Here is a 25,177-nt window from a genome sequence, read left to right as displayed (position 1 = left end):
AATAGCAGAAACATGCATAAGTATAAATGTGTGTAAATGTTGGATGGAAACAATTTAGATGTAGAAAAAAGAATGAATGTCTGTGAATGGGTGAACGAGGCGTGTTGTATAAAGCACTTTGAGTGTTCAAATAGAGTAAAAATTGCTATATAAGAACCAGTCCATGTACCTTTATATATAAAAATATTCTGCAATCAAGACCATACAGTTAAAACTGTTGATGTTCATGTTTATTTTAATTAAGATTTAAAAATCAGGTTGAGCACAGTGAAGCAAACTAAAATAAGAACACAAAGATCCTTGTGCAAATCCAATAACCCACAGAACTGTGATATTGTTAAGATTATAAAAACAATTAACACAGTACTTTCAGTGTCTGTGTCAGTACAAAATTACACAAACAAGCAGGTTTGTGAGCAAAGCTGGGGGCCTATAATTCAATTTGGTGTTTTGCTCATTTATTTGTTTTTTTATGGTGGGTTGCATTTTGTTTCATCTGTGGATTTAGGCATCTTCACATTAAAGTCTAACATGTGGTTGGATTTGCTGGATTTGTTGAACCTTCCAAATCAGCTTCACTTTCAGGCCTGAACAATAAGACTGCGCCATGTATTATAGAGATTATGGGAGCCAAGTATGATCGAAAACACTGGATAATGAGGCAAGAAGAGCGCAGTCCCAAAAGCTTTATTAAAAGAATATTTTAAATCAATTCACCCATTTTTTTTTTGGTTTTTTTTGCTTGTTTACATTGCCAACAGAAAGTATACAGAAACTGTCTCTAGTGAACTTGTCTTTAGGGTTTTCTGACACAATGTTTTTGAGTTTTCTGCAGCTTTTCATGCCATTATTCACTTTTCAGTCTCAGTTTTGTTGGGTTTGGGCAAGAAAGACATCACTTGAGGTAAATTTCTATATGTGAAAGAAGCTGTTTTGCTAACTCCATTTATGGATGTTTCTCCAAGAACAACCTGCTGACTGAGCTGAGACCACTGCATGCTCTCACACAGCAATGGATGTTCCATGTCAGTTGGGTTTTCCTGTATTTGTTAATGGAAAATACTCCAGTTTCCAAGAAGTATGCATGCAATTATCTGTTAAGTTAAAGTAGATATTACTAAGTAATTAAATAAATTAATCCGAGGCTAATAGTTTGAACATTCAGTTCACTTAAATAAGCAGAAAAGAACCTCATTTTCTATGAATTACGAACACCTGTTGATCTTTGTGAGAGGGAAGGTGCCATCGGCAGCATTAATACCGTTTTTAAACTGCTGAGTACAGAGGAGATGAAGAATCTTTGGTGTGGCTGGAAGGGCTGGTATATACCACAGGTGTGGAGTAAATAGCATCAGTTGCATTACGAGATGGAGCGCTGTTGGTGGCAGGAATGTGGGAAAAATCGACTTCAGAGTAATGAAGAGTACTTGAGTTGTCTTCAGCCTGAAAGAAAAGTGAGAACAAACTTTAGTTTCTTAAAAGCAATTTGAAACAAATTATTTTTTATAGATTTATTTAAGATAAGATAAGATAAGATAAGATAAGATAAGATAAGATAAGATAACCTTTATTAGTCCCACACGTGGGAAATTTTCTTTGTTACAGCAGTGGACAGTGCAAAGTTGCATAGAAAAATTAGAGAACAACACTGGAATAAGATATCAATAAGATACTGTACACAATAGAATAGAATAAAATAAAATAAAATAAAATACTACATACAATCGAATAAAATAGAATCCAAATGCTATATACAATTCAGTATAATACAGCGATGCCAGAAAAAGAGTAATGCACTTAGTGTTATTGCTATTGCACATGTGTGGGTTTGTGTGTGTTTGATCAGTGGAAGTCTTTGTTGTGGAGTCTGACAGCAGAGTGGACGAAAGACCTGCAAAATCTCTCCATCCCACATCATGGGTGCTGCAGCCTGCCACTGAAGGAGCTGCTCAGTGCTGCCAGAGTCTCCTGCATGGGGTGGGAGATGCTGTCCAGCAGGGATGACAGCTTAGCCACCATTCTCCTGTCACTCATGCCTCTGGGTCCAGAGGGCATCCTAGAACAGAGCTGGCCCTCCAGATCAGCCTGTTCAGTCTCTTCCTGTCCCCGACAGAGATGTTGTCGCCCCAGCAGACCACACCGTAAAAGATGGCTGAGGCCACCACAGAGTCATAGAAGGTCTTCAGGAGTGGGCCCTTCACTCCAAAAGACCTGAGTCTCCACAGCGGGTACAGCCTGCTCTGCCCTTAATATATGCATAAACAGTAAAAATCCACATTTTGTGTCCCAAATCTTTCTAACATCCTCAGTTATTCTCGACATTGTTGCATATACAAAAATGGAGTGTACAAAACAAGCTAGCTACTTTACTGATGCAAAACAAATCCACAGCAACACTAACTACTTCCTCCAAAATCTTCGTAAATTTGATTAATCATCTCTCGAAATACATTTTGAACAAATAGTGAACATAATTTCATCAGTGAAGGTTTCATCAGCTGCACATCTCTTTCCCATTGACATTCCTAAACTCAGTGCAGCGAATGACCCAATTAAAGAAATTAAATGGTGAACAAAGTTTACAGAAACTACAGCTGATCCTAAATGCAACAGTCAGACTTCTTACTTCTCCGGTGGCGCCAGTGTCCGGCAGCCTCGCCTCTGTCGGTGCGTCCCAGGGGCAGCTGTGGCTACAGTGTAGCTTGCCATCACCAGTGTGTGTGTGTGTGTGGGTGAATGACTGAATGTAGTGTAAAGTGCAAAGGGGTCCATAGGGACTAAGTAAAGCGCTGTACAAATGCAGGCCATTTACCATTTACTTCTTACTTAAAACCAAAAATTGAGAACACATGAGCCCTGTTTTAGCTTCTTTTCACTGGTGACCTGTTAATTTGAGAATTGACTTGAAGATTTTTTTTGTGAATTTTCCAAGGCCCTATGTAGCCCCGTCATCAAAACGTATTTCTAATCTGCTGACGCTGTACTTGCTCAGCCATAACCTGAGGTCCTCATTACTTTTTTACTCAAACTGTTACCTAATTTAATATAAAGATCCAGATTTCTGACCTCAAAGCTTAAAATCAGACCACAATTTTACTTACTGTGTTCTGAGGAGGGGTGCTGAGGCTGTGGAAGTCTATGTTTTCAAATCCATGTGATTGGGAGTATTTGGGGTACGTGTAAGCTGAGGACACACCCAGGGGAGGCAAAGTGTCCATTTCTCTGATCTCTTCATAGAGCTGGTTCACCTGTAGAGAAAGAAGAACCCAGGTTATTCATACAAATCAAGCAGTAATGAAGCTCAGGTGTCTCAGAATTCCTGTAACTCGCCTGTGTGATGTCACCATTTTCATTTTCCAAAGGTCCTGAAAAACATGCAGGACAAAAAATAAGCCACATTTGAAGAATTAAACCAGAAACTCTGTTATTTTCATTCATTTCTGCTTTTAAAAACTTTTTCTTTCTTCCACACACGGACATCTCCGAGGTAGATAAATAATGCATTTTATGTTTTTCGGTACCTTTCAAAACCAGGTTTTCTGTCTGTGTGCGCGTGTGTGTGTGTGTGTGTGTGTGTGTGTGTGTGTGTGTGTGTGTGTGTGTGTGTGTGTGTGTGTGTGTGTACCTTTGTCTTTACTGGCCCTCTTGTTCTTGCAGAAAATCAGCAAAGCTGCCGAGAAGAGGATGATCATAATGGCCAGAAACAGACCCACATAAGGAAGCATACCTGCAGCAGCTTAAAAGAACACATTTGTTTTACTCAGAGAGTCTAATGATTTTTTTCATTATCTACTCGGATTGACTCGCAATGTCTCGCCAAAATTTGACTCAGATTGACTGGTTTTCCATGACAGTCAAGTACTGCCTAATGTGCGAGGTCATTGTTATAGCAACGTGGTGTGAGCAGGCCATGATGTAATTATGCAACATGAAGCAACACTGATGTCGACACACCTGCTGCTTGGTCTGTGGCTTTTCGCCAGAGTCGGGGGACCACGGCATCATTTCTTGTAGCCATTTCCCTCAATGTCGGGTTTCAAAAATGGTGGTTTTGATTTTTGTGAACAAGGTGCTATCATAACTCATCGAGTGATGCCAAGTTCGGATCTCTTGGAAACCCGGCCGAGCAGGTACTGTTTTAATGCCTGGTACCCGAACCGTAACAAGTCTGTGCAGGTACTAATGGAAAAGGGTCTGAATAACCGAGATCATATCTACATCAGTATGTTACATATTAAACATAAAATGTATAATGTACCTGAACTTGCAGGCGATCTCTGGGGCTGTTTTGAGGTTTCGGGGGACACTGATGAAACTCCAGCACTTTCTGAACTGAAGACTGAAGTCTCTGTTGTTGGTATTGCTTTTGTTGTTTTTGTTGTTGATGTTGTTGTTGTTGCTGTTTCTGTTTTTGTTGTTGAGCCTGATGACAGAAATGTTAAAGTTGAAGTATACAAACAACATGAACAATGAAACAATGAGATTAAATCTTAAAAATTATGCTTAAAGCAGATTCAGTGTTTGTATGTAAGGTTTAGTTTGTGGTCATCAGTGGAACTTATAAAAACTAAATCTTAAGTTTATGTAAAGCAATGACATAAAAATATATTTTTGCTGGAACTCACCTTCTGTGACAAGAATGTAAAACTCATGGCTCAGATCACCAAGCCAGGTTTTACTCAAACACATGTATGGTCCTGTGTCCGACTTTTTCAGCTGACCGATGCTCACATACAGAATATCAGATGACAGAACACTTTTTTCTACATACTGAATGCTGTATCTGTCATTTTTAGCTGCGTTCTTTGTTGTTTCAATTAGGATATTTCTTTTTTCACATTTTCCCTTACAGAAGAACTTCTTGGTTCCAGAGTAAGAAAATTTGCATTCAACTCTGATGTTTTCTCCTTCCATTCTTCTATAGGTGGGAATTCCTGTATTGACTTGACCAGAGTTTCCATCGTGCAGTGCTGTAGAAATGATGAACAGTCAATAGTTAATATGTACCCTGTAATATGTTATGAATAATACATTTTTGTACATTTAATTTAATTGAATTTATTCACTTTTATTCACTTCATGTGAACGGTCATAAATGTTTAGTTGAATTCACTAAATTCTTACTTTACTTGCAAAGTAAAGTAATTTTACAAACAGCAAATGTCATGTTTTTTCCTAATATCTCCACAAATCATCAGCTGAAGAAGACTCAGAGTTGAAATTTTGTGTAAAAGCTAGAATATCATCTTGAGTTTTACTCGTTTCAGAATCCATCTTCGTCCGCTTTTCTGACCTCCGCACGTAAAACGAAGATGTGTTGCTGAACATTCAGAGACTTCAGGATATCAACACTCACGCAGTGTTGTTCCTTTTATGTTTCATATTTAACAAGTATGAAAAAAATAACATTGCTGTTGCATCATCTTCAAGCAAAGAATGGTTAAACATAATTTACCACCAAACTGATCCACCTTCGTGTTCCCCTTGCCAAATGCTCCTCAATCAAAGATTTCCTCACAAACAGACCTCAGTCAGTCAGACTGCCTCCAACTCTTCGCCCAACTGTCACTCAGCATCAAGTCTCCGCAGGGCTGTATTCTCAGCCCCCTAATTTACTCCATGTACACACATATTTGTGCATCAATCCAACCAATGAACATCATCTTCAAGTATGCCGATGACACCACCGTGAACAGGCTCCTCTCTAATGGAGATGAGACAACATACAGGGTGGAGGTAGAGAATGATTCCTGCTGAGGCTCAGAAAATAACCTGAAGCTGAACATCCTTAAAACAAAAGAACTCATAATGGACTTCAGGAGGCACAGACAAATCCCCAACCCTTTGATTATAAATGTTGAACAGGGGGAAATCTGTCTCCCCCTTTCTGGAAACCCACATTTCCACTGATCTCACCTGGACCCACAACACCAGCGTTCAGGTGAAGAAGGCCCAACAGTGGCTGCACTTTCTTTGTGTCCACACACACACACGCACACACACACACACACACACACGCACAGACTAGAATAACACACAAACGTTAAGACCAGTTTCTCTTTTTCCTTCCTTTGTGTTGCAAAGCGGTGAGGTTGAAACAACAGTGTGTACTTGTCAACTATAAATACATCCTTAAAATAAAATAAATAAAAAACAAGTGTATGCAGATATTTGGCTGTATATTCAACAACAATACAAGAAAATCAGGATAATTTCTTAAAAAAACTGAAATTATTGAAAAACAAAATAAACTGAAGTCATGCTTAAATAAAAATGGGGAAGTTAAGTTGTACTTTCAGAGGCACTTACACCTCTGAACATGTTTAACCACAAACACTCTGACAAAGAAACACTGTTAAACTTTACAATTGTTCATCAAAGGTGCAAAACAGCTCCAACAGTCCAAATGTTAAGCCCAGCTTTTTTAGTTTTCCCAGTGTTAGGGGTTCCGAAAGAGACTCAGGCGCAGGCCAGGGTTTCCCTTTAAGCGAAGAACAGTGCGTTTATTCACAGTGAACACAATCACCAAGTGGCTATGTACAATGTGCAGGGGAAACGGGTCCGGGTCGCCAGGGTCCGTGGGAAACAGGGTTAGGGGAAAAGGTGCTCCACACTTTCTGTACAAAAGCTCCTCCTCAGTCACTCCTCTCAGAATCCGGTTCCAAAAACGATCTAAACACAAAAGGTCGGGTTAGCGGGATAATAACAAAGGGCTTTCAAGATACAGGTTGGCAGATACACAAGTTTGACTGACGCTGATAGTTCAACGATCCAGCGAAGACTAGTGCAGACTCGCCATCTAAGTAGTGCAGTAATCAGCTGGGATCAGCGGCCGGTGTGGTGATGAGCAGGTGTGTGGGCCAGCAGCGGGAGCCCGCAGTGAGCATCGCCGTGGCGAGAGAGAGAGAGGGCGAGAGAGCAAACAAACCACAAACATATTGCCCAATAGAGGATTGACCAGCAGGGCACAGGGACCATGACACCCAGTGTGTTGCAAAACAGTGATACTGTAAACTGTCGGTTCCCCATAAAAAATCTCAACTATAACACTACTCTTTAAAAAAAAGTATATACGTGGAAATTTTATTAAATATTGAAGTGCAATGCAAAAAAATTTGGAGAATTTTTGGAAAAAAAAAAAAAAAGATAACCTTAGGTAATAAAAAATGGAGCCATGCTTAAAAAAGGTTCCTGCATGGTTTATATTTGGGGAAGTTACCTCATATTTTTAACAAACGTCATGTTCCAATAAACATATTTAACCACATAAAGCAATGATATGCAAGAAGGAGTAATAATACAAAAATTTACTCACTGAGAAAGATGAAACAGACCGCAGTGCCACATACTGTCTTCATATTGCTTGTCTTACAAACCAGGAACTTCTCACTTCTCTTAATGATGGACTCCCTCCCCCACACACATCATACAGCTCTACACTTCTCCCCTTTGCTTTAACTTCTTGAACTGCAGAGTGAAGGATTCTGTGTTGGTTTAGCTTTTGTGTCTCATCACTTCTAAAGCTGCGTTAGGCTGGATTTACATCCTTGGAGTCTAAACAAGCCAGATGGCTAGCAAGCTCAACACAAGAACGTGACACACTGCTGTAGAAATAATGATGGATGGATATGAATAAAAAAAATAATCAAAAGAGAAAGTCACAAAGATTATGAATTCAACCTTTTTGCTCACTGAAGATATTCATTTACAACGAATATTTAATAAAGAATACGTAAGAAAGAATTTATAGACGCAAAGGACAAAAATAATGAATTGAAATAGAAAGAAAGCCAGCAAAAATAAAGATTAAGTAAAGACTAGAAAATTGGAATACAATTGAGTATTTATGTCACGATCTGGTTACAGGGACTCAAACGCAGAGCGGTTAGGTGTCTCCAAGGTGTAGTTTATTTACAGTGCCAGTGCAATATATGTACAGTGAAGGGATCCAAAACTCCGGGGAATCACAGGGTAGCTCTCTCACACTCGCTCACGTCTTCTTTGCTCACATTCACACACGTTCACACGGCAGGGAGGTCGCAGGTCCGGGGGGGGGGGGGGGGGGGGGATCTGAGGCAGAAGAGAAGGAAAGTCACCAACTAATCACAAATCATGAAGCACAAGTCCACAGGAGCTGTGAGAACACTAACGTCAGTAGTACAATCATCCAGCGACGAGAGGATCTGTGTTCCAGCCTCAAATAGTGCTCCCGGTGATGACAGGTGATTGTTGTCAGGTGTGTGTGTGGGCCAAGGGCGGGAGCCCACAGTGAGCTCCGCCCAGGCAGAGAGGGAGAGAACAGAAACAGCAAATGTAGCCTTGTGGGGCCGACCGGGCAGGCACGGAGACCATGACAATTTAGATATATTCATATTTAAAATATTTTTTTTTCAGTTGCGGTGTCGGTGGTCTTCAACTATCTGAGAGCAAGGATTAAAATAAAACAGAATTCAAAATGAAATGCAGAAGAACATGAGATGACAGATGACTCAACCTTTAGCTGAGTCATCAGCTTCCTGTTTTAAAGAAGGACACCTTTCAATACATTCCTGAAGTTCACAAAAACAAAAAGTAAATAAATGCATAAAATTGTTTGTAATCAGTGGGGGGATTAAAACAAGGCATAGTCATTAGGGAAAGAGGATATTTTAAAATGTGTACTGGTAAACTTACACTCTTTAATATCCACACACAGAGGTCTGAGGGATCTTTCAGCAACGGTGAAACCAACATCTGTTGAACTGACTGGTCGTTAGGGAATTATTTCATATCTGATCAGCTCTAGAAGAATACCTGCTCCAGGGCAGGTTAGGTTTAATACCAGTTACCATGGTGATATACCCTGGTAAACTTTAAGAAGTGAAACTTTGTAGTACAGGAAATCCTCTTTTGCACTAGAGGCCTTTAGTAGGAGGCAAAAGTTCAGGAACATAGTGTAACATTCATTAAAGTACTGTGTACTGTGCAAGGTTAAAAGAAGTAGCCACCAGAGGGACACAAAGGTCAACATCGATACTCTGTTATTAAAAATATTTATAACTCACCGCAGGTTTATAACAAAAATATTTTGATGACAATGACTGCATATTTTAGATTTAGATAATTTTTTACATAGTGAACATAATCAATCAGATAAACTGGCTTTTGAATTCAGCCCACTGTACAATATGTTTCCTATGAAATAAGAACAGTGAAATAAGAATACAGAACCAAACTGAAAGAAGACAGTATAGGTCGTTTTTCAAATAAAACTACTGTTAGTACAAAACAACATAAACAAACAGCTTTTACTGAGAACAAGCTTCGTTCCAAAAAACTAAACATCCAGTCGGATAAAATTTACTGCATACAAAGTGTAAATAAAACATAAATATTCTGTTCCATCATCACATCATGTGAAGTCTTTTGTTTCACACCGTGGCTTCCAAGTTAAACTTTGAATCATTTGTGAAAAAACCCTTCTCAAACACTTTGTTACGCCCCTCTGCAACCTCTATTCTCTTTGCAGTGACAGTGCAAGACTCTTCAGGTGTTGCACTTTTTTCAGTTTGTATTTTATTTCAGTTTTGGTTTTATAGAGTACAGAGGAGGTGAAGCATCTTTAACATGGTTCCTGGGGCTAGCATGTATCTGAGGTGTGGAGTAGACAACATCACCTGATTTTCCACAGAGGGTGCTGTTAGTTACAGAAATGTGGGAAAAATCCACTTCAGTGTAATCAACTTCATCTGTGTCATTTTCAGCCTGAAAAATAAGTGAGGTTAAACTTTAAACGTACTTAAAAAATAAACCCATCCAGCAGATAAAACAGGAGTGAAAAAAAACTTTTTTGCTTTACTAAACTTGTTTTACTGAAACTAAACAAATCACTTCAACCTACAACCTCAGCTACTGCATTAAATTATCACCTCACAGAAGCTGAAAATTATAACGTTTAGGAACAAAGGATTTGTCCTGGACTTAAAAAAAAAAAACTAGCCACGCCTAATAACCCTGAACCAGAGCGTGTTCACTGAATTTGGACATTTTTTATTTTTTACTATTAGCTGGCAGAAAGAAAATATCCTATCAATGATTACTAATGACACTACTCAAACAGGTCTGTTCTGGTTTCTGACCAGTCAGACCGCAGTTCTACTTACTTTACTTTGAGAATAGGTGATGAGGCTGTAAAGTTCGAGGTTTTCAACTCCAGCTCGCTGGCAGGTTTTGGGAAAGGCATCAGCTGAAGACACTTCCACAGGAGGCGAACCGCCGTCTCTTATCTCTTCACACAATCGGTTATTCTGGAAAAAAGAGAACATACTGGCCAGCTGATAAAAATCAGAAGGTAATGAAGACTGCGTGTCTCATAATTTCTAAAACTAACCTGTGTGATATTGGCGTATTCTGTTTCTACAGGAGGTCCTGAAAAATGCAGGTGAGAACACAAACTTAAACACCTTCCAGGAACTACAACCAAAAGGAACTAAACTTGGGAACAATATAAAGAATGAAAACTGAATATCTTTCAACTTAATCTTAAAGATGTATTCAGTGCCACAGCCAAATCACACTTGACTTAATTCATGCCTATTGTAATCTGCTACATCTTGCATCTTTTTTTCCAGCTGTGCAGATGTTGTGCTTCTGAAATGTTCAGCTTTACCGGGACATCTGTCAGCTTTCATATATCCTAACATCTTAATAAGTCAACCCAGTGAGTATCAGTCTAGTACTTCTAGCTTCTAGTGTAGAAGCATCTGAGAGTCACAGACATGGATAGGTCTACTGAAGTTAAAACCTCTGTCACTACATCATTTTTCGTTTTTCTTTTAATGAATTTGAATTTTCCTAAGTCGATGGTTTAGCAATGTATGAAAACTGGTCAATGTGACTCTGTGCTGAACACCTTTCAGTCAAACAATCGAATGTTGTCACAGCAGCTTTTTCCAGATCAGAAATCAACAGGTTTGACATCACCACCTACTGACCAATCAGTTCTCCAGAAAATACTGTAATTATTCCAGGAGCCTCTCTATCAGACCTCTGCAGAGAGAATATAAGAGTCTGTTTTTCAGTTGTGTTGAAAGTCTCTGAGTTTGTCTGATGAGAATTAGGAATAAATAAAGATTCTTAGACTCAACTTTATTCTTTGATTGTTTTTCTGTTGCCAGCAAACAGTTTAACAACAATTTTATTTTTCTATAAGCATTTAACCATCCTAAAACTCGACACCAACATTGTACTTTGTGACCTGAATCAAATTTGTAAACTGACTACGCCCGAATTTTCACTTATTCCATTGGCAGATTTTTTTCACTTAATACAATAAAAAAAAATTTTTTTGTAAGAAATAAGTGAAAAAAAAATCTGCATTTGGAACAAGTGAAAATTCTCCAGATCCAAGATGCACTGTCTAAAAACGAGTTCATATATCTCACTGAAATGTTACTGTGTAGCTGATTGTGTCTTATTTTAACTGCGATGAGATATTTTTGACTTGAAATTAGACAAATATACTTGGTAAGTTTTTGAATTTTTGCAGTGCAGCATAAAAACTTAATTAAGGTTAACCCTGAGGTTAATCTGCAGAGTTGCTCTGAAGTGGTAAAAAACAGAGGTTTCTCACTGTGCTACAGACTCACCTTTAGGTTTAATGGCCTTCATCTTCTTGTAGAAAATCAGCAAAGCGGCTGATAAGAGGGTGATCATAATGACCAGAATCAGAATCACATAAAGCGGCTTATCTGCACCTCAAGAGAACACATTTCTTTTTACTGTCACACTCGTAATATTTGGCGATGAATTATGCAAACAAAACACAGATAGTCTGAGTTACATTTCATTTGTATGAAATTACTTTTGGTCCTCCTAATTATTTTCAGATGAAGTTTCAGTTTCGACTGTTGCACTTGAATCCTCCATCACATGCAGTGCCAACTACTCAAATGAGGCTGTCCTGTGTGTGACTATCAAGTCTAACTTTTTACGTTAAGCTTGCATGCACATCATGAGAAATGTAACGTAATGTCAGGTCGATGTAGCCCACAGCTAATGTGATTGGCCAGTTCTGTGCAGTCTTTTCCCCACTGCATTTTTGTCTACTTTTTGATGGCATAATAGTCATAGGATCACATATAGAACACTGAGATATGACCACACAGTAACAGGTAACCACACAGAAGTGGAAGTCTATAACATCTGTCATCTAGATCTCATGTCATGGTGCTTTAAGGAAGTCAAACGTGGTCTCACTCAGCTGTTCATGTGCAGTTCCTGAGTTCTTCATTTAACTCTTGCACTGTTTATGCACTGCATTTGTTTGAAAACTTTACTCATTTTGTACATTGTGCTTAAAATTACAAAATCAACTAATGATGCGTTGTCAAAGCTGACAACGCATCATTAGTTAATGAATTAAAGTTTACACGTTAAGTTTACACTTTAGTAATATGACCGAGCGATGTTTCTACTGCTCTTGAATGTGGTTGAGGTTTTTGATAAATACACAGACGAACCCATACCTGGACCTGCAGGTGTCTCAGAAGGGTTCAGGATTTCAGTGGAGGAGGATGTAGATGTAGCGCTTTCTAAACTGAAGTTAAAACTTTGTGTTGTTGTTGCTGCTGTTGTTGCTGTTGTTGAGGTTGATAGGAGAAAGGTTGATGATGAAAAAGCTTTTGGAGTAGAGCCTGGTGTTGAAGTTTTTACAGCTGTGAACAAAGAAACAATCAGTACAAAAACAATCCTGCAGTTTGTATGTCTGCATGCGAGTAATGTAGGTTAACAGGTGTTTTATGGCAACGCTAAGCTTATATTCAAAAAATGACTGGATGGAGATCAATTGAAAGAAATGTTGTTGCCAATGAGATGTGAATATGTTCACATCTTCAGAAATATGAATACAATTTTTGTAGAGACTTACCTTCAGTGACAATTATCTCAAAATAATCTGGGTTCAAAGTGCTGTCCAAAGTACACTTGTACCTTCCTGAGTCAGACTGTTTCAGCTGTGTGATGCTCACATACATAATATCATAACTAAATTTTTTTTTTTTGAGATATTGAATGCTGTATCTGTCGCTCTGAAATGTGTCAGCAGTTGTATTAATCAGAATGTTTCCCTTTTCACATTCTTCCTTACAGAAGAGCCTCCTGCTTCCACTGATAAGGAACCTGCATTCAAGTGTGACGTCTTCTCCTTCCATTTTTCTGTGTCTGGGTGTTTCTGCATTGACAAGACCATCCTGCTGTGCTGCTGAAAAGATTAGCATTCAATAGTTACCATCATCCTATAAAGACAGATCATTATGTGCTTTAATTGTACAGTTAAATTCTTCATATTGTTATTTAAATATTTAAAAAATTTAAAAAACAAACTTCCTGATTCTGACATCTACACAAACATCTGCTGACTGAGAGTTACTTGAGTGTCATTTGCTTCTAATGATGTATTCATCTCCATATTTTTTTTTACAGTGTATTGAATAATAATTGTTTCTATTGTGGAAAATGTTTTGGGATTGTTGCTTAACATTAAAATTTTCATTTTTTGAACATGCATGCTGTGGTTTTTCTTGTGAGCCTAAAAAAACCTGACTGATGCCTCATTAGTTCAAAAAAGAGGAACCAGGTGCATGTGGGGTTTCGAAAATGCTCATAGAATTTAGTTGTGTCTAAATATACATTTCCTGCTAGATTGCTTGGATACATTTGTATTTGGCAAAACAGTGAGACATGAAAAGACACCTGCAAGTTTTAGTATGGGCAACGTTCACAAAAGATACAACAAAAACGAGAATAGCCATTTCTGCATATGAGATTAGGATGAACCTAACAAGAAGTAAGGAGCAAAATGCAGCTTAAAGAATATTATTTATGTGATTTTTTTTTTATTCTAAGGAGTTTGGAAAGAAAAGCGTCTGGACTTCTTTAAGTTGCTTGAAGATGTTTCACCTCTCATCCGAGAAGCTTCTTCAGTTCTAAGGTCAAATGGTGGGGAGTCCCAGATTTAACCCCAGTGGGAGTTTCCCCCCAAAGAGGGACAAAAGGACCCCCTGATGATCCTCTAATCACATGAGCCGAGGTGTGAAAACGAGTGTGGGTCACAATCAGCCAGGGTTTCGGGTGAGCTCATTGTGAAACCTGGCCCCGCCCTATCATGTGATTTCCTGAGGTCAGATGGCCCAGGATGTGAGTGGGCATTAAGGTGTCTGGGAAGAGATATCAAAACTGGATTAACTCCCACTGGGTTTAAATCTGGGACTCTCCACCATTTGACCTTAGAACTGAAGAAGCTTCTCGGATGAGAGGTGAAACGTCTTCAAGCAACTTAAAGAAGTCCAGACGCTTTTCTTTCCAAACTCCTTAGACTACGATGACCTGGATGACTGAGAACCTTCACAGACATTTTTTTTATTGTTTTAAAACTTCTATTTTCAGTGACCTGCATGTTCAAGTTACATGTTTCCAGCTATAAACACCACAAAACAAACATGTAAGAGAAGAAAATTAAGAAAGACTGAAACAGTTTGTGGTTCAACAGAAATCAATGATTCAACATGAAAAACCAATAAACAAACAAACCTGGTGATTGATTTTTAATAAACAGACACCATTTTCTGTTTTTAATAAAAAGAAAATAAAGATGCAAACAACAAAGAAAGAAAGAGAACACGGAAATTAAAATTTAGAATTTACTCACTAAGGATGATGAAGCAGACCAGAGTGTGACAGGCTTTCATGTTGAGGCTCTGATGGTTTAATGCTGTTCCTCTTCCTTCTTAACTCACAAAACAGGAACTTCTATCAATAATCACACACACACACACACACACACACACACACACACACACACACACACACACACACACACACACGCATTTCATTTTCTGCCTAAAAAGCATCTCATCTGTGTTGCTGTGTTTATGAAATCATGCTTATGCCAAAAGTTTAAAGCAGACACTCTTGTGTATGCACTGGCTTCTCGCTGCATGTGGCTAATGAGTTTGATGCAGACAGGCTGTTGAATTGGCGTACAAGATATATAATTGTTTTTTTCTCGTACAAAACTTTTGCCATAAAGCAGTAAAACAGATGAGATTGCAAGTTTTCTGTCAAACTGACACACAGTGGTTGGACCACTTGCACGGCATGATGTATATAAGATTCACAAATGCATGAAAAATTCAATCCTTTCTTTTTTCTGAGTAATAAAGATGTTTCTCACAGAGAAAATAATGAATCCTGCAATCGAATTTCTTCAGATTTTGTCAGCTGGAAATTTCTGTTTCACTGTATCTTTAAAGTGTTCTGGTGATTGAAGCTTAACAAAGTGTTAATGACACCAGTTTGAGATGACTTTTGCTTTGTTGAATGGTGCTTTATTCTCCTGGAAGTCACATTACAAGTTGGTAAACTGACGCACATCATCAGGAAAAAGTACTCAGAAAGGATGTGGCAATAAAACCTTGACTGCTTTGTTATCAAGGTACTTAAACAGTGACCACAGAAGACTCCTACCATGAGAGCATCAGCAGCAGAAGCATGGTGGCTTCAAACTGTGAGTTTGTTCTAGGCAGTGATTACAAAACAAGTAAAAGGGCATTCACACAGGAAGTGACTCACATTGTGCATCACTTTGCCGCTAACATTCAGCCCCTAGTGGAAATTACAGCTTCTGGTTGCCTAATCTATACTGTCATAGGTTGATCATCAATATTTTTATTTCTACTCTCATTGGTGGTTGCTTTAGTTGCTTGCCATGAGAAGTTTAACTCACGACCCACTCATTTTGCATCACCAGGAGGTATTTTTCTTGAAATTACTGAATGTTATTGACGTTCTTTAAAAAGTCAAACGCTTTTTTCTCTAAAAATGATACCTTTACTATCGTATTTGCTGTTGCAAAAATAATTGACTTTAACCTTAAACAACATATTTTGCTTTTTTCACTAAATATATAAACTTTGATTTACTGCTGCTGTGTAAATTGCTCAGTGAATCTCATTGTCTGAGGCTCAGTTATCAAGAATTGCCAAAGCTGCAGGTGAACATGAAAAACTCACTACATCGAGCATATTAAAAGGTACAAAGGTGAACACTGACTTTAAAAAATTAGCCAAAATCTTTTAAACTGATAATGAGCAAAATCCTTCAAATATACCAGTAGGTTAAGTGTTTGTTTAGCTTTGTCTGACCAGAGGGGTACACTATGAACACAGACAGGCTTTCTTTGAATTACATGGCGCGATGAAAACTAAAACCTCATTTGGAGATAACGGGTATCACATTATCAACTTCCTCTGTAAAAGCCAAGATTGTGCACGCGCATAAAAATAAGCATTTTCTGTGTCATATGAGATGATCTGAATGCATGTCTGAAACTGTCTATTTTGAGTGCGTGAGACTGCAGTAGGTTTGGTCTTGGTCGCTGCTGGTGGGATCGAGGCTCTGGTAGATTGAATCGTCACATCTGGAGACTGGACAAAAATTTTCATAGAGGGCAATCTGGGGAAAAAAGAAAGCAAAATAAATTATTTAAATAATATTCAAATAAAAAAAAAGAAAAGAAAAATAGAAAATAACACAGGTGGCTGTAGTTCAGGAGACAGAGCAGGTCTAACAATTGGAGGATTGGTGGTTCAATCCCTGGCTGCTCCAGTCTGCATGACACATATCCCGTGCCAAAGCTGATGGTTTGAGTGCTCCGGTAGAGTAGAAAAGCACTAAAAACTATAAAAAAAAATTATAACAGCTGTAAGGCCCCTTTTAAGAGATACTAAGGAATCGTGTGTCTGCGGTTTCACAAAAAAGATTAATGTTAATGGGCCAATGCTACCACCTACTGTCTCAAATGTCACCCTACATTGACTAGGAATTGCAAAGGACTGTGGGTAATCTTCAGAGTAACAGGGGATTCATGCAGAGGTATGTGCTTGTGTGTCATGGACATAAATATGAATGCAATTAGAAGTTCATCTGGCTGTGTTAAATAATAGCTTTTGTGGATTTTTAATGCTTTTGTTCATTCCAGTCTCTCCACCACCATGGGTGAGACCAAAGAGCTGTCAAAGGATGTCAGGAATAACACGGCAGACCTGAACACAGCTGGAATGGCTACAAGACCATCAGAAAGAAGCTTGGTGAGAAGTTCACCACTGTTGGTGCAATTGGTGCACTGTTGGAAATGGAAGCAATATAAAATGACCATCAATCATTCTCAGTGCAACCATCCTCATGGGGTAAGGATAATAACTAGAAAGATAGTGTATCAGCCCAAAACTTCACAGGAGTTTGTTAATAAACTGAAGGCTATTGGGATCAACTGGGAGTGGGGCAAAATTCATCCTGATAAGTGTTTTTAATTTATGTGATTTTATGTAATTTTTAGGGTTTTTTTTCTTTTCTAGATTTTTGGTTGATTATTTCTCTTCAATAAACTGAAACTACCATAAAATCACTTTAGAGACTGTTCAATTCTTTGGAAGTGAACAAACCTACAAATATAACACGGGATCAAATAATTTGCACTGTGGCTAGATAATTCTGATGTGATGCCATCTTTTCCCACAGAGATCACTCCATGCATTTAGAGACATAACCATCCATTCTTGACATAATGTAATTACAGGGGATTGTGAGTAATGGATGATTCATGTAGTGAGCTTACCCTCTGTCCTCGAGAGATAAAATTCTTTTATGTTATCCTTTGTCATAAATGTAGATGCTGATTAAAAGGGGTGTTCCTCCAAACTTGACCTGCCTCTTATCATTCATTCATATGCCTCTGACAGATTGTTAATGTTCAAACTACACAAAGACATCTGATACATTCTTGGTATAAATCACCAATTAGGAAAGTGAATTTGAATGTTAATTGTGGAAAACCATTTGTTCCATTAGGTGAGAGAAGATCTGTATTTACTAAATAAAAAGCAAAAGCCTGACTTTTTCTGAGCTACAAATTCACACTGTGCTTTGTTTTGTTACAGAGTAATAGTAAAGCAAATACAGACGAGTCACCTCAGTCTGGTTGTGGTCTGAGTTTCTCCTTCTGTCCAAATCTAGAAAAAAGATATTGATATTTTACATCATTAGATTAAATTAAGTGTGAGTGAAGTTGGTGTCTATCCTGTTGGATAAAAGGTCTGAAGATAAATAATTTGAATAACTGTTAAAGGTACAGATAGTGGTAGAAGTTTACTGACCAACAGAGGTCTTGGTCCTCCTTTTGTAGATCAACATCAGGACAGAGAACAGCATTAGTACTACCATGACCACAATTATAACAACCAAAAGCAGGGGGAAATCTGGGTGAGAGCCTGGATGAGAGAGGAAAAAAAGAAAGAAAGAAATAATCTAAACTGTGAACCAGTCTTTGTTTATATGACATGCATAATAATAATAGCATTAATACTTTAAATGTGAAATGTCTTCTTCCCAATGAACAATTACATACATTTCAGTAGTCGTGGTAAAAACTATTACTCAAATCCATAAATTGCCTACTGCCAAATCCACGAAGTGACAGCTAAGTCGATCCCCAGCTACATATTCAGGCCTGCATCATTCATCTTCTGTTATATTGGTTTGCCGGCTTATAATAAGATAGTAATTCATTGAAATTTCAGTTAAGCAACAAAAAAGGACTTTAATGTGGTATATTTCTTATTTTCATTGTAATATCAGGAAACTGACCCTCTTAAATTTAAATACTCTTTGTGTAGTTTATAGTTATAGTAAACACTATTTGCATATTGCTATAAGGTGTTAGGAGTTTATGCAATGGTCCTGTTAGCAGTATTCTCAGTTTATATTGATTTTCTGGGTGTACTTTAAGTTGCATAGTCTTGATTTTTCAATACATACTGTATTATGAGAAAAGAAAGCAAGGTCTCAGCTACATCAGTATGAATACTTGGCCAATAGGCTACACTCATAACAGGCAGGGCTCCAACGATTCGTTGACATAATCAATGATGTTGACTATAAAAATTTGTTGACATTAAATTTTATTGTTGATGCATCATATTTTAAAACCACCTAAATGTGTTTTTGTAACTGTAATAAATTACAGGAAGCTACGGGGCAGTATCACCTCTCGTCTGCCAACACTGTACTCAATACTAATGAAGAAGAACGTAGCACGACCAGGAGGGCAGAAGAAATTGGAAAAAGACATTTAAAAAAAAAAATGTTAAAGTGTTTCATAGAAAACAAAGTTAAATGCAGACTGTACAAAGTGGAGCTTTCCTTCCACGACGGCACTACTACAGTGCACGGCAGCACCTGTGACATCTACTCTGAATAGATCAGTTTTAGAGTGCATTGCATTGATACCTTGTTTATGTTAATGTCTGTACAGTAATGGTTATCTTAATGTTTCTACAGTAAATTGTATGTTAATATTTGAGATGAGATGAGATGAGATGAGATAGCCTTTATTTGTCAGTTGCAGGTCTTTTGCCCACAACAGTAATGTTTATGTTAATGTTTGTACAGTAATGTTTATCTTAGCTTACCTGTTGGAAACATCTAATAGATGATGCTTGCTGAGCAAACACAATTTCAGTTTTGTTAGCTAATGAGAGAAACGTGATAGTAAACCATTAAACAGGAGTAGCCACACTACCAGTCAACAGTTTGGACACACCTTATTTAGTGTTTTTTCACGTAACCATTTACATTGTAGATTCTCACTGAAGGCATTAAAACTATGAATGAACACATAGGGAATTATGTAGTAAATAAAAAGTGTCAAATAACTCAAGACATGTTTAATATTTTAGATTCTTCAAAATAGCCACCCTGTGCATTGATTACTGCTTTGCACACTTTTGACATTCTCTCCATGAGCTTCACTGAGTCTTGAAGGAGTTCCCAGAGATGCTGAGCACTTGTTGGTCCTTTTGCCTTCACTCTGCGGTCCATCTCATCCCAAACCATCTTGATTGGGTTTAGGTCAGGTGACTGGAGACCGGGCCATCTGGCGCAGCACTCCATCACTCTCCTCCTTTAAATAGTCCTTACACAGTCTGGAAGTGTGTTTGGGGTCATTGTCCTGCTGGAACTCTGTGTGGCATTTATCTGGGCTCTAAACTGAGATGCTGTTAACTTGTGATTTCTGAGGCTGGTGACTCAGATGACTATCATCCTTTCCTGGGGCGGTCCTCACGTGAGTCAGTTTTGTCATAGTGCTTGATGGTTTTTGAGACTGCACTTGTGGACACATTTAAAGTTTTAGCAATTTTCCAGGCTGACTAACCTTCAGTACTGATGGACTGTCGTTTCTCTTTACTTGGCTGACTGGTTCTTGCCATAATATGAATTCTAACAGTTGTCAAATAGGGCTTCAGCTCTGTACCAACTTGACTTCTGCGCAACACAACTGATGGGTTCAAATACATTAAGAAGGGAAGTAATTCCACCAAGGAACACCTGTGAAGTGAAACCCATTTCAGGTGACTACATCATGAAGCTCATTGAGAGAAGACCAAGAGAGAAACTATAATGTACAACCAAATTTGTGATTAGTAATGGTCTTTTTCAAATTCTGTTTTGTTCCGTCTTACTAGGATTAAGCACATGCATATGAATGAATTTGTCCTGAAAAGAGACTCATGCACCTCTCAAATGGCTGAAGTCATTATAGAGAGCGTCTTTAGAGTGATTATTAGCTGCTGGGGACGTCATCTCAAAAGAGTCAAAAGATTAAAAATATAGACTTTATTTCTAAAAATTCAGGATGAAAAGACAAAATATTTTATGTTAAAATCATGTGGTTATAATACCGTAAAATTCAAAAATATAATATTTCTATAATTGTTAGTGATTGCAAACCTCTCGACTAAACAGACCTCCAGCTGCACAAATTTACCTTCACAGATGACCCCAGCATCCTCATGGTGGCTGCAGTTGTGGGATCCAAACCCTGAGTGATGGCACTCAGAGAGCTGTGTTTCGCTGCCTGAACATGTGACATTGTCCAACCAGATGTGTCTTTTGCCCTGTTCAAATTCTGCATTTGTTGGTATGGAGAGGAGCCTGCCACAGCCCAATTGTCTACACACCACCTGCGCTTCCCCTAGGCTCCAGGCATCATCACACACTGCCCCCCACTGTCCACCATGGAAGATCTCCACTCTGCCAGAGCAGGAGTCATTACCTCCATTAACCAGGCGGACCTCCCCCTCAACTGCTGTGCTGTTATCCACTGCTGTTGTAACATTGATATGGACCTGATAGGGTGACGAGACCTTTGGTGTTGGAGCAGGTGTGGTGAAAGGAACTGCAGGATCTGTTATGTTCACCTCTGTTTACAATAAATAAAAAGATATTACTGCGTTAGTGTTGAAATCATTTTTGTTATAAACAGCAGAATTTAAGGACAAGGTAGAAATTTTTTTTTACAGTGCAATCTTATTTAAAGCAGAACAATACCTGCACAGTATGCAAGCTGGCATGTGGCTGGCTTCACAAGTTTGTAAACATAGTAGTTTCCATAGCAGTGTTTGACATGGATGATGTGTGACTCAAATTTGCAGCAGTTGCCTTCCCAAGAACTGCACACAGTGCGAGTTAGAATTTCACCCGACTGTGTGGGATGAGGTTGTGTTATCCACAGTGGAGCATGAGTTCCACACCTGTTGGGGTCTAGACACCTCTCTGGAATATGAGCACCAGATTCCCCCAGAAACAGGCGATACCAACCTTGCCAGTCAATGTTTTTATCACAGTGTAGGACCTGAATATCTGTGTTATTCGTTGAACGCCAGTCATCATTCAGTACAGTGTAGTTATGACAGGGGTCAACACACTGGGAATTACTGCAGTCCATCCCTGAAAGACAAAAAAGACAAAGGCTTTTTACTGCAAGCCAAATTCACCCATATTCATACAGCACTTTATTCTGTGCTTCAAGCACTTTTCTAGCATACGCACGGGGGGCTGCACGGCATAAACATGTTAACGAGCTAATCGCGCCAACGCATTGATGGCGTGCAGCCCTCTCACAGGGCGATTCCCGTTAACTCCCTAACGAAGATTTGCTGCCTTAATGCAGTTATAGCGTTAACGTCATTTTAACGAGATTAACGCTGACAGCACTCATTTATATTAAATATCCTCCTATGCTTCTTAGTTTGTTTTTTTCATTAGTTATCTTTAGATTTAATTCCTTTTAAGTTTTATTATTTATCGTATCTTCTATGTAAAATATCTTCTGGGTTCTGTTCTTGTATTTGTTTGACACTAGTCTCCTTAGTGTTTTCTTTTTATTGGATCCCTGTCTCTGTGTTATGTTTTTTTTTCAATGTATTTGTTTAGTTTGGTAGTCTTCTATCTCTTGTGCTCCATATTTACTTTTTCTTCCTTAGTCCCCTGTTCCCTGATAATTCCACTTGTGTTCCCACCTGCTTATTCTTTTCCCTCATTAGGCATTAATATACACTATATTCCCAAAAGTATTCACTCACCCATCCAAATCATTGAATTCAGGTGTTCCATTGCCACAGACATATAAAATTAAGCACCCAGGCAAACAGACTGCTGCTATAAACATTTGTGAAAGTAAGGGTCACTCTCAGGAGCTCAGTGAATTCCAGCATGGTATCGTGAAAGGATGCCACCTGTGCCACAAATCCAATCATGAAATTTCTTTACTACTAAATTTTCCACAGTCAGCTGTTAGTGTTAGTATAACAAACGGGAAGCTATCAGGAGCGACAGCAACTCAGGCACAAAGTGAAAGGCCAGGTAAAATCACAGAGTGGGATCAGCAGATGCTGAGGTGCATAGTGCCCGGAGCTTGCCAACTTTCTGTTCAGTCATTGGCTACAGACCGCCAAACTTCATGTGGCCTTCAGATTAGCTCAAGAACAGTGTGTACAGAGCTTCATGGAATGGGTTTTCCATGATCACCAAGCACAATGCACAGCGTCAGAGGACTCTAGAGCATTAACGTGATCTCCGGAGTGACAAATCACACTTTGTCATTTGGTAATCCAATGAGTCTTAAGAGACACACACGAGCATTCTCCTTCAAGGGATAACAAATCTGCATTCGCTTGTGATGTTTTCACTTACCTGTATGGATGGAACTTTCTGCGTTGGCGAGGCCAATGGTTCCATGCAGGCCTGTGAAAATGATAAATATTATACACTCACTATATTCCTGTAAAATACAGCAATATGTTTTATGTTCGTTAAATTCAAAAGAGATGAACTTCCTGATTCTTCCTGACATGTACCCAAACCATCTGCTGAGGAAGATTTAATTAAGATCCGGCAAGAGAGAAAATGGATTTAATTTATTGGTCTGGGATGACATCTTAATTTCCTTTTAGTGCGTTTCTTTGTCAAATGACATTTTTTAAACTGTTGGCTAGCACTTCAAGTTCTAAGTTTAACACTTGAACGATGTTATTCCCCTTGGTGTTGATAAATATGCATGCAAAAAAAGATTGTTGCTTTGTAAACATTTTCTAAACGGAAGAAAAAGGAGGAGGAACCAACTTTCTGGGTAGTTTTGAAAATTATGGTATCATTTAACTGCTTATAAATATCTGAGCCGAGGTCTCTTTTAAGACTCTTTTCTCTGGTTTGTTATGAAGAAACAGTGCAGTTTAAGTAGTTGTACAAGTTAAACTGCACTTTTTGAAATAGTATGGAAGAAAAACATCTTCATATATTATAAAGATTATTTCTAGGGAGCAAAGTGGGAGGAAACTAACAAAAATAAGCTGCAAACCGTGGTTGTGCTAAATGATGCTTGTGTAAATTCCACACAGGTTTATATTAAGGAGTTACCGTGTTTTCAGTAAACTGCAGTGTAAGTGTATTTTTGAATCTGAACAACATGCTTAACCACAGGAGATAGATGGAAACTGTTCAACAATGAGCAAAATTTACCAATGAACTCCAAATAAAAAAAGAAAACAACTAACACAGAGAAAATCTGAGAAATAGGAAGATTTACTCACTGACGAAGATGAAGCAGCTCAAAGTGTGACCGACTTTCATATTTAATGCTCCCTCTTTACCGTCTTCACTTGCAAACCAGAAACTATCTTCTCTCAGCAATGTAGTTCTGCCTTCAAATGCGTCACTCTCTGTTCTGCACCCCCCCCCCCCAATGCAAGAGCTGACCACAGGCTTGGAGGTCCTAGTAGTCAGGGACTGTTTAGGGTTTGGAACAGATTTTGTGTAATTATAACAATATGTAATTTATGACCTTGCAAGAATTGCACAAAATCCCAGTCTCATTACATACTCCGATGCAGGAGACAGAACCAACAGTATGGGTCCATTTTCAGAAGTGTCAAGGAGTTAAATTCCATAAAGAAATACACATTAAATAATCACAAACTATCACAGAGTTGAAAGACGATTTGCTTGATATTTTTTAAGTCACAAATAGATGAAAAGTCAATTATTATTTCTTTTTCTTTAGCATCAAACAGGGTACAGACTGTGAGAGGAAATCATCAATACAGTGAATTCCTCCGGTACACACTGTAATCTGGTACACACATTGAAAAAGTGAAGCGTTAATAGACACAGACAAGAGGCAGAATAAAATATAACGGAGAGAAAGAAAAATCTGCAACAGATAATCAGTAATGATGGGATTTCAGCAGCCAAACCCAACTTGCATAAAATGATTTGTTTGAAGGAAATAGACCGCATATTACTAAGGCTGGCCCCCAAATGGCCACCTCTTAACCACTCACCTCTTAGCCAAGTGGATTCACCTGCTGTGTGGATTGGTGAATGCAGCCAGCTGTGCAAAGCAACAGAAAATTTATTGGTTTTGCAAAAATTAATAGCATGCATAAAAGAAAAAAGCAGAAGCTTTAACATGTATTTACTGTATGATGACATACAGTAAATACACCCAGTAACAGTAAGTGAGCCTGGACGGAAACAGAAGTTGTGTGTTTAAAGTGTTTAAGATATGCTAATTATGTATAAAAAGGAAGTGAACCATGCATTTGTGGTGTGAGAAGTTTCGAGGGAAATCTTGTTTCCCTTTTCTCTGACAAAATAAGTTATAGAAACACTGGGAAATGTCTTTTAGCCAGTTTGCTGGTGTTTAAACAGCTATTCATTATCTTTGTATTGTACAATGTTTAGTTTTTACTCTACTAAATTAACTTTTACTGTTCAGGTTTTATTCAGATTGCGTTGAGTTGAC

General features: G+C 38.4%; 3 protein-coding genes across 8 annotated transcripts; all 3 read right to left on the bottom strand.

Moving 5' to 3' along the window:
- Positions 1-391: 391 nt before the first annotated feature.
- LOC146645798 (uncharacterized) lies at positions 392-7,741 on the bottom strand. Its single transcript, XM_085394825.1, has 7 exons — positions 7,316-7,741; positions 4,626-4,970; positions 4,259-4,423; positions 3,626-3,736; positions 3,331-3,365; positions 3,102-3,248; positions 392-1,443 (listed from the first exon to the last, which is right to left on the bottom strand). The coding sequence occupies exons 1-7, from the start codon at positions 7,356-7,358 to the stop codon at positions 1,267-1,269; spliced, it is 1,023 nt and encodes a 340-aa protein (XP_085250951.1). The 5' UTR covers positions 7,359-7,741; the 3' UTR covers positions 392-1,266.
- Positions 7,742-7,891: 150 nt separating this feature from the next.
- LOC146645797 (uncharacterized) lies at positions 7,892-14,824 on the bottom strand. Of its 5 annotated transcripts, none has more exons than XM_085394819.1 (7): positions 14,687-14,824; positions 12,908-13,240; positions 12,507-12,695; positions 11,628-11,735; positions 10,370-10,407; positions 10,143-10,286; positions 7,892-9,744 (listed from the first exon to the last, which is right to left on the bottom strand). In XM_085394819.1, the coding sequence occupies exons 1-7, from the start codon at positions 14,724-14,726 to the stop codon at positions 9,556-9,558; spliced, it is 1,041 nt and encodes a 346-aa protein (XP_085250945.1). In that variant the 5' UTR covers positions 14,727-14,824; the 3' UTR covers positions 7,892-9,555. The 5 variants fall into 5 exon arrangements, with proteins under 5 accessions (XP_085250945.1, XP_085250949.1, XP_085250946.1 ...); XM_085394823.1 differs by having other exon boundaries at positions 11,628-11,675; XM_085394820.1 differs by having other exon boundaries at positions 12,908-13,237; positions 14,687-14,823.
- A 1,530-nt stretch (positions 14,825-16,354) lies between these two features.
- On the bottom strand, positions 16,355-25,177 carry LOC146645796 (uncharacterized). Of its 2 annotated transcripts, XM_085394817.1 has the most exons (8): positions 24,714-25,177; positions 23,964-24,159; positions 23,068-23,118; positions 21,424-21,822; positions 20,861-21,295; positions 18,192-18,305; positions 18,007-18,047; positions 16,355-16,491 (listed from the first exon to the last, which is right to left on the bottom strand). In XM_085394817.1, the coding sequence occupies exons 2-8, from the start codon at positions 24,001-24,003 to the stop codon at positions 16,372-16,374; spliced, it is 1,200 nt and encodes a 399-aa protein (XP_085250943.1). In that variant the 5' UTR covers positions 24,004-24,159; positions 24,714-25,177; the 3' UTR covers positions 16,355-16,371. The 2 variants fall into 2 exon arrangements, with proteins under 2 accessions (XP_085250943.1, XP_085250944.1); XM_085394818.1 differs by having other exon boundaries at positions 23,964-25,177.

This window comes from Rhamphochromis longiceps, linkage group LG20, assembly GCF_057381845.1.
Source record: "Rhamphochromis longiceps isolate RC_006_pf linkage group LG20, R_longiceps_female_GT1.1, whole genome shotgun sequence".
NCBI lineage: Eukaryota > Metazoa > Chordata > Actinopteri > Cichliformes > Cichlidae > Rhamphochromis > Rhamphochromis longiceps.
Note: the sequence above shows the minus strand (reverse complement) of the source record. Positions and strands in the feature narration are given on the sequence as shown.

Bases quoted from the DNA above. Each gene is read 5' to 3' on its own strand.
- LOC146645798 (XM_085394825.1), bottom strand. From the start codon at position 7,358: ATGAAGACAGTATGTGGCACTGCGGTCTGTTTCATCTTTCTCA. The intron at 4,424-4,625 runs GTGAGTTCCAGC...TTCTGTCATCAG, and splicing joins TTACATTCTTGTCACAGAAG to GCTCAACAACAAAAACAGAA. The intron at 1,444-3,101 runs GTAAGTAAAATT...CTTTTCTTTCAG, and splicing joins GCACCCCTCCTCAGAACACA to GCTGAAGACAACTCAAGTAC.
- LOC146645797 (XM_085394819.1), bottom strand. From the start codon at position 14,726: ATGAAAGCCTGTCACACTCTGGTCTGCTTCATCATCCTTA. The intron at 11,736-12,506 runs GTATGGGTTCGT...TGTTCTCTTGAG, and splicing joins TGAGACACCTGCAGGTCCAG to GTGCAGATAAGCCGCTTTAT. The intron at 10,287-10,369 runs GTTAGTTTTAGA...TCTTTTTTCCAG, and splicing joins AATACGCCAATATCACACAG to AATAACCGATTGTGTGAAGA.
- LOC146645796 (XM_085394818.1), bottom strand. From the start codon at position 24,003: ATGAAAGTCGGTCACACTTTGAGCTGCTTCATCTTCGTCA. The intron at 21,823-23,067 runs GTAAGTGAAAAC...TTTGTCTTTCAG, and splicing joins AGAAAGTTCCATCCATACAG to GGATGGACTGCAGTAATTCC. The intron at 21,296-21,423 runs GTATTGTTCTGC...TATTGTAAACAG, and splicing joins CCAGCTTGCATACTGTGCAG to AGGTGAACATAACAGATCCT.